This window comes from Glycine soja, chromosome 3, assembly GCF_004193775.1.
Source record: "Glycine soja cultivar W05 chromosome 3, ASM419377v2, whole genome shotgun sequence".
In the NCBI taxonomy this organism is placed as follows: domain Eukaryota; kingdom Viridiplantae; phylum Streptophyta; class Magnoliopsida; order Fabales; family Fabaceae; genus Glycine; species Glycine soja.
The window spans coordinates 28444147-28461188 of NC_041004.1; the positions used below are offsets into that span (position 1 = coordinate 28444147).

At 32.9% G+C, this 17042-nt stretch overlaps 2 protein-coding genes across 2 annotated transcripts; both read left to right on the plus strand.

Annotated features, from left to right (window-relative positions):
* Positions 1-1476: 1476 nt before the first annotated feature.
* Positions 1477-3324, plus strand: LOC114406367 (dCTP pyrophosphatase 1-like). Its single transcript, XM_028369056.1, has 2 exons — positions 1477-1875; positions 2772-3324. The coding sequence occupies exons 1-2, from the start codon at positions 1753-1755 to the stop codon at positions 3036-3038; spliced, it is 390 nt and encodes a 129-aa protein (XP_028224857.1). The 5' UTR covers positions 1477-1752; the 3' UTR covers positions 3039-3324.
* A 10189-nt stretch (positions 3325-13513) lies between these two features.
* LOC114406368 lies at positions 13514-16635 on the plus strand. Its single transcript, XM_028369057.1, has 5 exons — positions 13514-13868; positions 14526-14686; positions 15091-15127; positions 15728-15830; positions 16223-16635. The coding sequence occupies exons 1-5, from the start codon at positions 13584-13586 to the stop codon at positions 16327-16329; spliced, it is 693 nt and encodes a 230-aa protein (XP_028224858.1). The 5' UTR covers positions 13514-13583; the 3' UTR covers positions 16330-16635.
* Positions 16636-17042: the final 407 nt, after the last annotated feature.

Genomic DNA, 17042 nt, shown 5'->3' on the forward strand with positions numbered 1-17042 from the left:
ATTTTAAAATTAATTTTTTTTTGCTTTTTTTATTTTCTTTTATATATAAAACTAGTATCTTAACATATGCATTGAATATAATAAATTTATTATTCTATACAATTAAATATTTCCAAATATATAAATTATATTATAATTAAAATCAGGCTAAATTATAATTTTGGTTTCCTTAGTTTGTCGAATTCATTATTATGGTCTCCTAAATTTTAAATGTAATATTTGGTCTTTTGATTATATTTAATTTTGGTTTCCAAATATATAAATTATATTTAATTTTTTATTAAATGTTTTTATAAATTGGTTATTTTCATCTTCCTAATAAATTATTAACAAATAATTTTGATAAATTAAATTATTAAGTTAATTATAAATCAATTAAAACCATTAATTATTAAAACATTTAATAAAAAATTATTAATAATTATAATTCCCCACTACGTTGTGCTCCTCCTCTCGGACATACAGCCTTCATGTTGCATTTAACTTCATCGGTATCAACATCACATTAGGATTAATAGTAAGTTTTTTAATGATTAATAATTTTTATTTAATTTATAATTAATTTAATATCTCTAATAATTATAATTATTAGTGAATAATCTACTAGGAGAACCAAAATTATCTATTTATAAAATTTAAGACATCAAATGTTACCATTTTAATGTGGACCAAAATCATGAATAAGGTTAAAGAAACTCCCGACAATGTTCTCAAGAAAAACTCCTAAAAATCTCTATTTGAGGAAAAAGTGAAAACTCTTAAAAACATTTTTGTTGAAAAAGACAGCTAAAAATACTCTGTCCAGTTCGGTTAAAGGAACTTATATAGAAAGAGAGGAATTTGATACAATTTTAATAGAACTGGCATTTAATATATTATTCTTCAAGTAATTTAGAGAAAAAAAAAGTTAAATGATTTTTTATAGTTAAAGGATGTTTGTTTTTAATAAATGTATGCATTAAATAATAATAATAATAATAATTAATAATAATAATAATAATTATTATTATTATAATTTCAAAAGTTAACTTTTACTCTTATTTTTTTATTTCTCTTTAATCATATAATTTTTATTTGTATCCTATTTTCACCTACATATTGTCTCACTTTATTTCATTATTCTCTATCAAGCAAGGGGTAAAATATGAATAAAAAAAACATGGGGTAAGTAAATGATCTCTTAGTTAGATAGAAACGCATGTTGATAAATGTATTAATGAATTAGATAAATTTATGCATTAAAAAATATTAATTTTCACTTAAAAAATACATTTATTAAGAAAATAAAATATATTAAATGAATTAAATACACTTTAAAAGAATTATCATTTAATATAGATAAAAAAGAATTAATATCATGTATTATTTTATTCTTAAATTCATTTAATTTTACTTTTTAAAAAACATAAAAGTTGGGTCCCATGCATCGGTTTCACTCTCTTTTTGTAAGAATATCAGGAAGAAACAAAATAAACACAAATGGAATGAACTCCTCCAATTTCCGAAAATGACTGTGTTGCAGCATCCACCTCTTTGATTTCTTACCATTTTCTCTGTCTTTCTCTTCGCTTTAATTTCTCTTTCCATATAAGTATAAAGTAGAGTGAACTTTCCCAAGAAATCAAAAAAACGCTTCATTTTCTTGTCTTCTTGTCCTTATATAATGAGGTGCTAGCTAGCCTCATTTTTCTTCATTCTTGTTATCTCTCTCTCTCTCTCTCTTCACTATATTCGTTTTCTGTTCTTTGAAAGATGGCTGGGGTTCCTCCAGAAGCACATGTTTCACTTGATCAGCTTAAGCAGATAATGGATGAGTTTGCAAAGGAGAGGGATTGGGAGCAGTTTCATAGCCCAAGGAACCTCCTTTTGGCTTTGGTATGCATGTTTATCTTTTAACCCCCCCCCCCCCCCCCCCCCTCCCCCAAAAAAAAAAAAAACGTGCCTTTTTTTGTTCTAGTTGCACCTTCCATGAACATTGTTTGTTTATGTCATTTTCCAATTAAGGATACCCAAATTTGAGGCATTTTATTGTTATTTTAATATTTTTGTTCTTCATCATGGGTGTTTGAATACTGACCCAGCAGAGGATGGTTCTCATCCTCATTTATGCATTTGGGATCCTTGAATTTTTCTTAAAGTTGGTTCCTTTTTATCTTTTTGATGATTCTTTAGTATCACTTTAGGCAGGTGTATATTTCGGGTTAAAATATTAAAATAACATTTTTGTTAAAAAAATAATTATATTGGTAAGAAAATCATTTATTACATAAAAATAATCTGTAACTGTTTTTTTTTTTCTCGTAACACATATGGACACAGAATTATCAATTTTTTAATTGCGTGACGTTACATTTTAAAAAGATTATTAAATTCCAAAGCGTTTCATGTTCTTGCCCATGGTTTTATACTTTGTTGGGTGGAAAGTGAAAAGGTTTTGAAATTTAAACTGAAGATTTATTTTTTGCATTATTTTTTAAAAAATAATGTTTTTTCTTTTATTTTTATTTATTTTCAACAAAATAAAAAGAAATATATTATTGTGTTCTTTCCTCTTATTCAAAAATATCATTAATTAGTATATTTGCCCAAACTAATAAAAATACACTTTACAAACTGCAAATGGATTACGTTTGTAAGATGAAACCCACAAAATATATTCTCCCAATTCAGTGTCTGCCCTTTAAGAAATCCATAATTCAATAGTGTGTTAAATCAAAAGACTAAGTTTTGGATTCTATCAATTTTTTTTTTCCTATTTATTGATTTCACAGGTGGGTGAAGTGGGAGAATTGTCTGAGATATTTCAGTGGAAAGGGGAGGTTCCAAAGGGTCTTCTAGATTGGAAAGAGGAGGAAAAGGTTCATCTTGGTGAAGAGCTTTCAGATGTGTTGCTTTATCTTGTGAGGCTCTCCGACATGTGTGGTGTAGATCTTGGCAAAGCTGCTTTAAGAAAGGTTCAACTCAATGCCGTAAAATACCCAAAAAAGGTTTATGAAGACCCTTCAAGCAGCACTGTCAGCCCCAACAACACCAATTGATAATGCAACTACTCGAGATGCTAATTGATGATAATCCATTGGTGTCTATAGTTATTGTAGTCGTTGTTTTAGGGGGGAGGGGGGAGAGTAGGAAAGTGGTTTTGGTTTTTGTTCTTCTATAAAAGGGTGGAGTATAGTATTGCTTGATTGGTTTGGTACTATGAACATTTATTCTCACCTTTGGCAATATTGTATCGAATCCTTTTAGATGGATCGAATAATAATACATTAGCTTTAAAGAAATGTGTATCTATTGACCATATTTTAAAAGAATTTAATTTTGGCATTTCTTATATTTTTAGTCAATTAGAAAATTACTTTAAAAAATAATTTTTAATTATACAATAATTAATAATTAGATCTTTTTTATGATAATGGAAATAAAATGTTTGGAAAACTGAAACCGATGTTGATTTTTTGCTAGCAACATTTGTTTTGTTTAAAAATTGATGTTGTTGGATCTTTTATAAAAACTGCTCTTTAACCATCAAGTTGCCTCACTTTGAAACCTTTCTCATGGCCACTTGAACCCTTTCTCACTCTCACTCGAACCTTCTCACTCTTGCGGTGTTGAAAGCAAGTGAAGTGTTGTTTTCAAATATTAAGGAGTTGTAGGGTGTGAGCACTATTTCGATTGAAGCTAAGTAAACGAAGGAGAACTCGATTGAATCTGCCTCCACGATGTCGTTTCGATTCAGCCTCAGACATTTTTGTAAGTTCATCGTTTCACACTTTACACAAATACCTTATCCTTCAAGTGTGATTGATGGCTCCAGCATTTTACGAGAGTTTCAAAGATGCTTGCTAGAGTAGAACTGATTTTGAAAACCATGTTTTGGGTTCTTGTCACAAATTGTTTTGTATAAATTAAAACAGTGAATGAATAATTTCTGTAAGTTTAACAGTGACTTTGTGAGAGAAAAAAAAATACATTTTGTAAGAATGTGGTTGATGTAGGTGCCAATTCGTTACTTTTTGAAATAGAGAATTGGTAAATGGGTTATTGAGTGATTTCCATTAAAAGCTTTTTTCAATCACTCGTAAGGATGATACGGTTTCAGAAAACGTCAATGTCGAGTGTATACTATTTTTCTTTTATATTTCAATTGTACGTAACTTGTGTCTTCTTCACAGATAGGACATGCACGATGGCCCTTAACATTGTATCTTCTCAAATTTCCGCATACTGGAAAGTCATTAATGGTACAAAATAGCATTGCACGCAACTTGAATGTCCTATTTCGATACCCATCAAACACAGCAACCCCCTCGTCCCATAACTTTGTCAAGTCTTCAATTAAGGGACTGAGATAAGCATCGATCTCATTTCCTGACTATCTTGGGTCTGATATCATCATAGACAACATCATGCATTTTCGCTTCATGCACAACCAAGGAGGCAAGTTATAAATTACTAGCAAAATAGGTCATGAACTGTGTTGAGTGCTTAAACTGCCATAGGGATTCATTCCATCAGTGGTAAGTCCAAGCCTAAGATTTCTTATCTCTTTGTCGAAATCCAGATACAAACGATTAATCTTCTTCCACTGAGAGGAATCAGTCGGTTGGTGGAGCATTCCATTGCAATTTCTCCCATCTGCATGTCATGTAAGGTATTGTGTGTCATCTCCATTAGCAAACAAACGCTTAAACCTTAGAATGATTGAAAGATATCATAACACCTTCGCTGAGGGGGCCTTTCTTTGTGTTTTTGTCACTGTTACACTCGTCATCATCCTTCACTTTGTACCTTGATACCCCCACACCTGGGGCATTTATACATTTCTTCAAACTCATGTCTATACCATGAAAGTGTGTCGATACCATTAACTGGTTTGCATGTTCTTGAGCAGGTAGAGGACATCAATACTATATTTGGAAAGACTCAAAAGAAGATGACAAGTAAAACTTGCATATGGAAGAATAAAAATAGTATACACTCGACATCGACATTTTCTGAAACCTTATCACCCTTACCGGTGATTAAAAAAGATTTTAATGGAAGTCAAGAGCATGAAAGTGCACCAATATTATTAACTGGTTAGTAGGTTCTTGAGTGGGTTGAGGAATCCAATACTATATTTGGAAAGACCCAAAAGAAGCTGACAAGTAAAATTTGCATATGGAAGAAGAGGTCGATATTGTTTGATGTTTGATCTTCCATACTGGTCCGATCTAGATGTTAGACATTGTATCGATGATATGCATGTGGAGAAAAATGTACGCTTTTTAATATTCAAGGCAAGACAAAGGATGGTTTAAATACTTGTCAAGATCTAGATGAGATGGGTATATGTGACCAGTTAGTTACATCCAAGGTTTAATGGTAAGAAAATATACTTGTCTCCAGCATGTCATACTTTGTCAAGAAAGGATAAGACAAGTTTCTATCAGTGTTTGTGTCGTATCAAAGTGTCACAGGGATACTCTACAAATATTAAGAGCCTTGTGCAGCTAAAAGATTTGAAATTAGTTGCCTTAAAGTCTCATGATTGTCACGTCTTGATGCAACAACTGTTGGCCATGGTGATTCGAGACATTTTTCCTAACAAAGTGAGGCATGCCATAACTCACATGTGCTTTTTCTTTAATGCCATTTGTAGTAAAGTCATTGACCCTATAAAGTTAGATGACTTGGAAAATGAAGTTGCTATCATCTTGTGTCAGTTAGAGATGTATTTTCCTCCTTCATTTTTCAACATCATGGTTCACTTTATTGTCCATCTAATGAGGGAAATTAAATTGTGTGGTCCTGTTTATTTACAGTAGATGTACCCAATTGAGCGATACATGAAGATCTTAAAAGGGTATACAAAGAATCTACACCATCCTGAAGCATCCATTATTGGAAGGTACACTGCAAAATAAGCTATTGAATTGTGTTCAGAGTACATTGAAAACTCAAAACCTGTTGGCCTTCCCGAGTCTCAGCATGACAAGAGAGTGGGTGGTAAGGGTTCATGAGGGTTACATGTTATAAATCTGGATCTAAAGGAATTACAACAAGCTCATTTGTATATACTGAATAACAATAATGAAGTTCTACCATACATAGTTCGTAACGAAGCCTTAGTCAAGGAAAGTAACCCAAAAATGACCAAGAATAGGGTGTTGAAAGAGCATAATAAGACTTTCCTAAATTGGTTTAAAAATACAATCTTTGGTGATGATATTGCTTTTGAAAAATTAAGGAAGTTAGCAAATGGGCCTAAAAGAAATGTTAAAAGTTGGTAGGGATACGATATCAACAAGTATTCGTTCTACACCAAATCACAAGATGACAAGAGTACAATGCAAAACAGTGGGGTTAGTCTTAGGGTTGAACCTTAACACTTTGCTATTGTATCTGATGACAATTCTCGTCTGGCGTCCATGCCTTACTTTGGAGTCATTGAAGAAATCTTGGAGCTTAATTATGTTAAATTCATTGTGTGTGATTTCAAGAGTAAGTGGGTTGATAGAAATATCGGTGTGTGAATCGATGATTTGGGATTTACTTTGGTAGATCTGAAGAAGCTAGCTTATCAGAATGAGTCTTTCATCATGACAGAACAAGGTAAACAAGTATTTTATGTTCAAGATCCTTGTGATGAAAGGTGGTTAGGGGTTTTACATGGAAAAACCATGGATCTTAATCTTGAAGATGATGATTCAACCCTAGATACTTGTCCCACTCCTTTCTCCACACAAATGCCTAATGTCAACGGAGAAGAAAAAGTTGACAACATCCATGCAAATCACAATGATCATGATGAAGGAGAATTAATTAACATTGTATAACTTAATCTTTTTCATATTTAGTTGTTTCCATATTTACAATTACATAACTTACTACACTTTTGAGTTGACTTTAATTAATGTTGTTTTTTAACAGGCACATGACTACTCCGAGCTCCCTTCTTCCTCCTGGGTTAGCACCTTCATCATCTACAGAGAAGAAAACTAAAAAAGCAACATGACTTAGATCATTGGCTACCCGACCCGTTGGGATGGAGAGACCAGTGGTTCATGTGGATCCTTCCACTAGGAAAGCTAATGGTCCCCACAAAAAGAAATTAAGGACATATTTAGGGATCGTCGCTCGAGATAAGGTGGATGTTACATTTGTTAACTAGAAAGAAGTTCCTGTAGCTCATAAGGATTTAATTTAGGAGGACATTCAAGTATTAATTAGAATTAAATGTTGAATGTTATTGTAATTGGTTGTACTAAAAATCTTATAATGTTGAATGTTTTTTACTAACTATTAAATGTATTTTTTGTATCGCAAGCTGAATTTGATATTCTAGAAGCGTTTAATCAAAGGACGAAGAAGAAAATCGTTAAGACAGTAGGAGAGTAATGAAGGAAGTTTAAGTTAGATTTGACATCCAAATGAGTTGTAGAACAAGGCAAGGAGGAGGACGATGACACTGTTTGTGACAAGTACGAAATCAACAAAGAAAAGTAGAATCAATTTTGTCAGAGTCATAGAGGCCCTTCATGGGAGATTAGTTGACTTGCATTGTTTATGAATTTGACAATAATGCATTATTTTCAAGCGTATTTTGTTGACAAGTTCATGTCTAATTGTAACAGAATATTAGAAAGAAGACTTATAATGCATTATTTTCATGCAGTATTTTGTTGACTGCAGGATTCCCTTGAAGAGCAATCAACACAGGATAGCTTTTCCGCCCGTGGACGTTAGGATGTACTGACGAATGCTATTGGGTGACCAGAGCACTCTAGTCATATCTGTGCTGCTAGAACCGGTGTGACGATCAAACAATACTTTGGACCGGCTTCAACAAACTCCTGCACGTCTACGTCGATCAACCCCAAAGAGTTGCATTAATTAAAAGAAAATATCACGGAGTAGCTGACATAGAAAATTAGGGACAGGCTGGAGCAGTCGATCATTGAAAAAGTGACTCAACGACTAATGTTATCCTTCAGGCAAATGCAATTCTAGATGCAATCCCTGGGACTCGTACTACCTCCTGAGCCTAAGGTTGGTCTTTCTGCTGCCCATATTAGCACAAAGGAAAGTTGTGTCGATCCCTTGGGGCAGGACCCAGACATGGGTGAATCAAACAAATGTGGGTTGTATATTGATGACAATTCTCCCTGCCTAGTTGCCCTTGGAGGAGTTTATTAGGGGTCGACAATCGTCCACAACGTCCCTTTGGGCAATGATCACATGAAGGTTGATGTTGAAGAAGTTCGAGATGTTGATGCTAGCCTCCCTGTACCCACTCAAGAGGTTCAGTTAGTGGGGCAGGCCCTTAACACCTTTGCTTGGCCAACACATCTTATACAACCTTTTTCAGAACAAGTATTTCCTTTTGTTGTGTTTATTATTATTAAAAAAAGATTTGTTACAAATAAAGCTTTGACTATCATTGACTTATGTTTATTAACTGTGTATGATAAACAAGGACCGGTGAAACTTGTAGATAGGCCAGAACCTGATGACAATCTCCTATACTAGATGACATTGACGATCCCGTAGCTTTTCCTCAAGCCTATGCAGGTATTGTGGGATTCAATTGTGTTTGGGGTGTATAATGATGATGCCCCCTTGTACATAAAGCATAAAGATCTTTCTGAAATAGAACACAGTGGTCAATGTCTCAACATCTCTATTATACAAATGTAGATTTTGTAAGTCATTTTACATTACAATCCATTACATAACTGATTGTTTTAAATTAATGCATGATTTATTTTATTTTAACAATAGGCATATGAATGAGGTAAGTCTATGATCGGGGAATATCTCTGAGTTTGGATTCCTTGAGCCACAATCCATATAGAGATCTAGGCAATCGCAATCTGAATCTGAAGATTATATTAAGATATGGATGCAAAATTCACAGATAGATGTCTACCTAAAAACCTACTTGAATGGGTAAGTAAAATTGAACAAATCAATTTAAATAATGTATGTACTATAATAACTTAAGGTTCTTCAATGCAATGCACATTGGCAACTGGTTGTTATACGTCCTAAGGACAATGTTGTTTGATTTTGTTCCTTTCACAATAAGCCCAACAACTACTTGAAAGGAATTATTAACAGGTTAGTTTTAATTTATAAGACATTTACTTTATCAATTGTAAGACAACAATATTTTAATTTTATAATATGCATGAATGTTTCTCTTAACCAGTGCTTTGAAGGGATTCAACGATATTCAAGGAAGTAAACCCAAGGCTATTGCTAAATGGATATTCCAGTTAAAGTAAGTCATTTAAACAATGGCTGATATCTTTAAAATTATATTTTATTACTGTGTACACTAATTTTCAGTTAACTTTGAATATCTTATTGAATTTAGTGTAATAAGCAAAGAGGAAGCATTGAGTGCCGCTATTATATGATGCATTGGATGTCAATGATAGTCTTAGGAGGTTTCAAGGACAATTGAAAAATGGTAACTGTTTACTTCAAAACTAATTTCATTTGTTATACTTGTTATTATTTATATTGATTATGTTTTATTATATCATGCAGTATTTTACTAATCCAAGACCATTGGAACTAGAGAGAATAAAGGCAATTCGCATTCAGTGGGCAAGTTGTTATCTCAGAGTTAAAAATAAAACACTAGGTGTTTAAGGAATTTTACAATTGTATAGTTATGTTTAATTAGATTCGGTTATAGTAGATGATTTTACGTATTGAAATTATTGTTTTCTTTAATTATTTCTTATAATTGATAGTAATTATTCAATAATAATATAAAAATTTGTACTGTGAAACTGTCTAATTGGTCTGTTTTTTAATTTGTAGGTTAGGGTAATATTAAAAAAACAAATAAGATATTAAAAAATTGCAAAAAACATCAGTTTTTAGAAAAAAATGATAAAAATCGATGTTATTTTATTCATATTTTACATTTTTTTTGTTTATTGCTTGTTATACAACACCTGTTTTCATAAAATCCAATATTGTGTAGTGTATGTTAACATCGGATTTATGAGAACCGATGTTAACATTGATGCTTTTAACATTTGTGGTTAAAAAAAATACTTAGATATCTTAGATTTAGGGAAATTCTAAGGGTGTGCTAGTAGTGGCCTAGAGAATATTATTGTGGCCAGAAGTGACAAAATAGAATACTTATTTGTAATCAGTTTTGATTAGAGGAATCTTTTACAAGTTTTTAAAGAAGAACAGGATATAGCTCTATTTGAGCGAACTAGTATAAACTATGTATTTCTACTTCTCTCTTAAAGCTATTTAATTAGTATTCTCTTAAGCTTACTTTGACACACTTGTTCACCAAGTGTTTATTTGAAAAATCTTTATGAAAAATCTATTTTACCTTTCATTGAATGATAGTTTGTTGTTTTCACTGAAAATGTTTTTCTATAATTAAACGACACAGTCAGAATCTGTGTGTTCACAAATATGATTATGAGAGAGCTTTCTTTGCAATAAAGTTATTAAATTTTTCTAACACACTATTCAACTCCTCTTCTAATGTGATATTTGATATTTCAGATGACATTAGAGTTTGGCCTCTCAGTTGATTATTTAACAATACAGAGCAAAAGATTTGCTCAAAGAAAGAAATAGAAAAAGGTTATTACACCAACAAACCTCTATTGTTCAAAAGGATCAAATATGACTACTAGAAGGAAATGATGATTGCACATTTCGTGGAAAATGGAAATCATATTCCATTTAATGATGAGCTAAATGAGATCCCCAGAAGTCGGTGGATGGAAGAGCAAAAATTTCTACTCAACTCAAAAGCTTGCAATGCTCTTTTGTGCTCTATTAGAAGAAGAATTCACGAAAGTCCACAACATTAGAAGCGCAAAGTAGATGTAGGACACCCTTGCCATAACATATGAAGGGTCATCGCAAGTGAAGAGGAACAAGATAAGTCTCTTCATGCGTAAGTATGAACTATTTACTATGGAAGAAGGCGAAGACATACAATGTATGTTTGGTCGCTTCCAAATCATACTAAACAAACTAAGGTCTCTGCATAGAACTTTTTATAACTATGATCATATTGACAAAATTTTAAGAAGTTTGTCTAAAAAATAGAGACCACGAGTAACAACATTGAGAGACCTAAAGGTCTTGACACCATGTCCCTTGAAGAGCTCATTGTAACTCTAAAGGTTCATGAACAAGAGCTTAAACAACAACACAAAGGACTCAATAAAGGGAAGTCTTTGGCTCTCAGTGCCTAGAAGACCAAAAAGGTCCCATCGTCCAAGAAGCCATTTTCAAAATCAACATCGAGAGCTCTAAGTGTGTGAAATCCCTCTACTGAAGAATCTAAGGACGAGTCTAATGAAGATGATGAGCTTGCTTTCATCTCAAGAATGATCTGAAAGATGTGGAAGAGCAAAAGAGGATCCAAATGGAATAACTCCTCCAAGAAAGTGTTCAAGGAGAGGAAAGACAAAGAAAATAGCTCAATAATATGCTATGAGTGCAAGAAGCCTGGACACTTCAAGTCAGAATGTCCAAATTTAGAGAAGTCTAAGGACAAGAAGAAGTACTACAAGTCCAAGGAAAAGAAAGGCCTCATGAGCACCTGGGAAGATTTGGATGACACCTTGTCTGATGAAGAAGGAGAAGAGGAAGCTAACCTATGTCTGATGGCAAATACAACCTTTCGAGAATCTAAATCAGACCAAAAGGATGAGGTAGATTTCAATGACCCTAAGTCTCTTAAGTAAGCTTATCATCAACTGCTTTCAAACTCGTCCATTCTTTCAAAAGCTTACAAAAACTTGTGAAAAGATTTTAAAAAGCTATCCAGAGGTCATAAGGAACTTGAAAAAGGCTTTCAAGATAAAGCAGATGGTTCTCTAGAAGAGTCCACTCAAGCATGTGATGCTTGTGAAACTCTTAAGATAAAAGAGACTAAGCTTTGTCTTCAGAATGATACAATTACCAAAGAAAATTTGCTTTATTGGAAAACTTTCAAGAGTTGGAAAACAAATTGAAAGCTTTACAAAAAGATTTAAAATAGCTTAATGAACTTCATGACCATCTAAATAAAGAAAGATATGATCAATGGAGAAAGTGTGCACAAACGCACAAAGAGTATAGGGACTTCAAAAAAAGTAAACATAATCTTTGGGTGGAATGTAAAAGCCACAAAAAGTCTATGAAGTTATTAAATGAAAAGCTTTTGAAGAATGAAGCTTTAGAAGGTCAATGTCAAGATGTTGTAAAACTTCATGAGGAAATTGACTCTTTAAAATCCATATTGACCAAATTTGTTAGAGTAACAAAAGGTCTTGACAAATTGTTAATGTATAGTAGATGTCCTAAAGACAAATCTAGAAATAGGTAAGAGGGAGAAATATATAGCCATGATAAAAAAAAACATTGTTTGCAACTTATGTGACAAGGTTGGACACATGACGTCCAAATGCAGGGACTTACCTAGAAAGGGAGTGTTCAATGCATTTTCCACTAATAAGAAAAGACCTAAAAAGATTTGGGCACCTAAGAACAATATAATTCATGTTACATATGTCCTTGATAGTAGTAAAAATACACTCATCATGGTTCATTGGTATCTTGATAGTAGATGTTCACGACACATGATAGGAGAAAGGTGCATGTTCCAATGCATGACTTCCTGTCATGGTGGAACCGTAACTTTTAGAAGCAATAAAAAGGGCTAATAATAGGAGTATAGAAAATTGTGTCAGTCTTTAATTTAGAATAACTGCTTGAGGACAAGCAATATTCAAGTGTGGTGTGGTTGACAAAATGTTATTTGATTGTGTTTGAACCCCAATTTTTTTCACATTTTATCTTGTTTGGATTTGTTGTCAAAGCTCATAGGTATATGCTAAGTGTGAATAGTTGAACAAAGAAGCTGAAAAGTTGAGAAAAAAAGCCAAAAGAGAGGAGAAAAGATGCAATGCTAATTAAGCATCTTCAAATAGCATGGCATGTGCTGATTGCAGCATGACCTATGTTGTACTTGCGGGTCATGCTATTCCAATATAACCATGCTAATTTCAATCAAATCTCCTATGTCACAAATTTGAGAACAATCATTCTATTGATAACACAACTCATACTATTCCATGACCAAAAAGTAGTATGAGTATTTCTTCAAAGATGATCATGTTGCTCTCAATATATTTCATGACCTTAATGCTATTGTTTTAATTGTCATTAGTATAAGTAGAAAAGTGGAGGTGTTTTAAAAACAAGGCTAAAATATTTTTATGATCATTAATAAATATTTAAATTTTGTATTTGTTTTTTAATAAAAAATTATTTTTAATCCTTAACAACTTTTATATTTCCCATAAATTAATGAATTTTGTGTTTGTTTTTCGATAATTTTTTTTTATTATTATTAGTCTGAAAAAAATTACTAACAAATAAAATAATTATCAAAAAATAAATACAAAATTTATTAATTTATAAAAAAAATTATCATGTAACAAACAATTTTTTTCCGAACACTTGAAGAAGAACCTAGTTACATACTACTGCATTGCATTGAACTGAAGCAACACTTGAAGAAGAAAACCCACTGATACACTTTATTTTTTGTTTCGATGCTCTCTCTCGCGAAACGGCTTCAGGTTCAGCCCCTGACGACGCCGTTTCTCCTCGGGCAGCTCCGGTGGGCCCGAACGCGGCCGAAGTCACCGCCGGTGGCGCTGAAGAGGGCGGAGGAGCGGTCGGAGTGGTGGGCGGTGGACGGCGAAGTGCACGAGATCGGCGATCTCGTGCCGCTACGTGAGCGCTTCGTGATTCCCCGAGAGAACATCCCCAACAAGCGCCGCAAGCAGCTCAGAGAACAGTTCATGCGCCGAACGCGCCTCGTTCTTAAGGAATCCGTATGTCCCTTCATTTTTTTTCCTTTTTATTTTCTGTTTTTTATTTATTATTTTGTTTTGTTTTAGATAATAGTATATAGTTTTTTTTTTTGGTGAGAAGAATTGTGCAGCATAGGGCATAGGCAGAGTGTTTTTTGTTGTGGATTGATTCTCCAAGTAGAAGAAATAGAACAATTTTCGGTTTTAATGTTTATAACTTTTGTTGGTTTTTAGTCATTACATTCAAGGTTATTAATTTTAGTCATGGTCAAGGTAGCAATTTGGTCACAATCCTTGATATTGTAGAAGATTGTGGAGAAATGGTTGAGGAGACTCCAAAAAACCTTGACATTTCAGTTTGAAACCTTTTTTGAATACCAGAAACTTATGAGAATGATGTAGTTTTAGGGTCTAATATTTGATTTTGATTTTCAAAAACTAATTTTAGTTTTCAAAATGCAGCTAAACAAGGTTGCTAGATAGTTGGTGGAGAGTGGTGTGAGAGTTGGAATTGAGGGAGAGGTAGAATTAGATGAAAACCGAAAGAAGATAAGAAAATAACTAGCTGTTTTTGTTTCTTTTTCTATTGGAAATGGTTTTCAAAACTTTTTTTATGTATCAAAAATGTGAAATTCAAAATCATAATTGTTGTCTAAAATGCTTGTCTTGTACTGAAAGGAGCATGATCCTTGGTGCAAAAAGTATATGGAGCTGTATAATGAACTAAGAGAAAACTGGGAGAGGCTTTATTGGGATGAGGGTTACACTAAAAAGCTTGCTCAGGATCATGCAAACTATGAGTCTGCTGAAGATGATGATGGAGATTTCTCCCCATACAGGTTTGCCTTCATTGTTTTATTTTTCCTTTTCTGCTAAGGCTTGTAACTGCTTTTGTCTTGGAATGTTATTACTTAATTTTGCATTCATCTGCATGAGTTTGATAACTGAAGTGGTTGTCTTGCTGAAGAATTATTCAAACAAATATTCTTTGAAGATTTTGTTAAGTCTTTTTTTCATTAGCTATATATTACTATGGTGTTGGAGTTTCTTTTCAAAAAAAGTTGTGTTGCTTGCTATTTGTTAGTTGGGTAACAAACCATCTTTACATTGAAACTTCGATTTAACAATATTACACTGTATTCATTGGTCAATCAGATTAATGGTTCAAAGTTCTTCTGTCATTAAATGGTGGGGTTCATAGGCATGGTGTCTAATCTTGGTGCTTTCTACTATGGCATTTCAGGAGTAGAAGGCCTCAGTCTCAAATGGAGCATAGTAAGGTACAATTGAATGATTTAAATATAGTATCGAATGATTAGTATAGCAGTTTTCTTTTTGTCTTGTCTCTATATGTCATGAAATTTATATCTTTGGTTCTAAGGATATTGTTTCATTAGTGAGCTATGCAGAATAAAGTGCCATCAGAAATAAATTGCATCTTGCCATTTTGTATTGCATCATTTTTTTTTCTTTTGCCCATATCAAAGTTTTGGCGATAATTATGCTTTGAATGTTGGAAATTGGAATTTCAGCTTAAGAAGCCCTACATGGGAGTTGATGGATCTTCATGCCATCTAGAATGGGAAGGGATGATATATTCAGGATAAAATTTTCCTATTTTGGTAAGGGTATCCAGTTTGTAAGGAATGATACTCAGGCCAACTTGTGTCAACTGAGACTAAATCCCTCCCACAAGATTTTATGGCACAGTCATTTATCTTTTGCATCGTTTGATTTTCATATTGTTACTAGTTGACTCCAACTCTTGGTCCCATTTTAGATCTATTTGAATGAGATAGTTGTAATCATTAAGATTGAAATATTGGTTACCATAATTTTCTGTGTGATACTATCTCACTGATTATTGGATTGTAATGCAGGACCAAAATTTTGGGAGAAACAGGCAATCTGATAACTGGGAGAAAGTTAACCTTCTTCGGGATAAATTTGAGTATGACAGAGAGAGAAGAATGAGAGAGAAAGGTTAGTTAATATTCTTGCTGGTTGCCACACTCATACACCACCATGAATCCTAGTAATCTCAGTGTAGCTTTTCTGGTTGAACTTTGTGAAATTCTTGAAAATGGCCAAAGCATTATATGTTTACAACCTATATTGACCCTTTAAATGTTGCAGATCCTCAGTCTTGAAAATTTTAAATCTAGTAATTGATATCAAGCAAAATATTCTTCCGAACCACTTATTTTAAATATTGCTAGAAATGACCACGTGATGCATGAAAATCTCAATTCTCAAGCATATCTTCTGTGTTAGTTGGCAAATTTGTTCTGTTGGTTGTTGGGTTCAATTTTATCAGTATTTTTCTCTTTATATGTAAAAAGGTTCAGTTATCATCTATCACTATTTACTTGCAGCATTTGCGCCCATGCATGGAGGATCTGTGCCTGACTCTCATGATTCAGACCGTTGGAACCAACCGCTAAATACCGACCGATATTTCAGCCAAACAGAACGGCATTGAGAGGAAAATAAACTAAACCTTCCTGCCATTGTGGAAAGTGATAGGATAGTTTTCCTTCCCACTAGCTCAATGCTATATATGCTCTGCCAATATGACTAGTTGCAGTTAATTCTGGCATATTGTTAAGGAAGTGTTTACAGCTAGCGAAATTGATGTTTTTGGTTGTGTTCTGAACTGAAATATGATAATGTATTAATACACTGACATTTTATACTTCTTTGTCTTTTTCTCTTTCTCTCTTTATTGTACAAATTGTATAAATAACATGTTTCAAAATAAAATCGAGTGCTGGAGTTCTCACTCTAATTACAAGAGTGATCATGGGTTGGGTCAATCGGGTCCACTTGAGTTTAAAAAATCAGGTTTGGTTGGGTTGATAATTTGAAAGTTCATGAACCCAAAGCAATCAAACCACGGCATTTGAATCTTGTACTTCCTTATTTGTATTTTGCACTTCCATTGCATTTCAGAATGTTCATTCTGAAATGTAAATTTGAGGTGTTGGATTATAGTAAGAGTGCAGGAAACAAATGCCTCAAATCAGGTATTGGGATTTGAATATTTTACATAGTACTTGATGCTTAATGACCCTTAATCTTTTATTTTACTTATTTATTTATTTCCAGATTTAACTTGAGACAAAATATCTTATTTGTTTCAGTTTTCTTATAATTTTATATATTTTTAATTTTTTTAATTTTTTCCATTTTATA

Bases quoted from the DNA above. Each gene is read 5' to 3' on its own strand.
- LOC114406367 (XM_028369056.1), top strand. From the start codon at position 1,753: ATGGCTGGGGTTCCTCCAGAAGCACATGTTTCACTTGATCAGCTTAAG. The intron at 1,876-2,771 runs GTATGCATGTTT...TTGATTTCACAG, and splicing joins GGAACCTCCTTTTGGCTTTG to GTGGGTGAAGTGGGAGAATT.
- LOC114406368 (XM_028369057.1), top strand. From the start codon at position 13,584: ATGCTCTCTCTCGCGAAACGGCTTCAGGTTCAGCCCCTGACGACGCCG. The intron at 14,687-15,090 runs GTTTGCCTTCAT...ATGGCATTTCAG, and splicing joins GGAGATTTCTCCCCATACAG to GAGTAGAAGGCCTCAGTCTC. The intron at 15,831-16,222 runs GTTAGTTAATAT...ATTTACTTGCAG, and splicing joins GAGAAGAATGAGAGAGAAAG to CATTTGCGCCCATGCATGGA.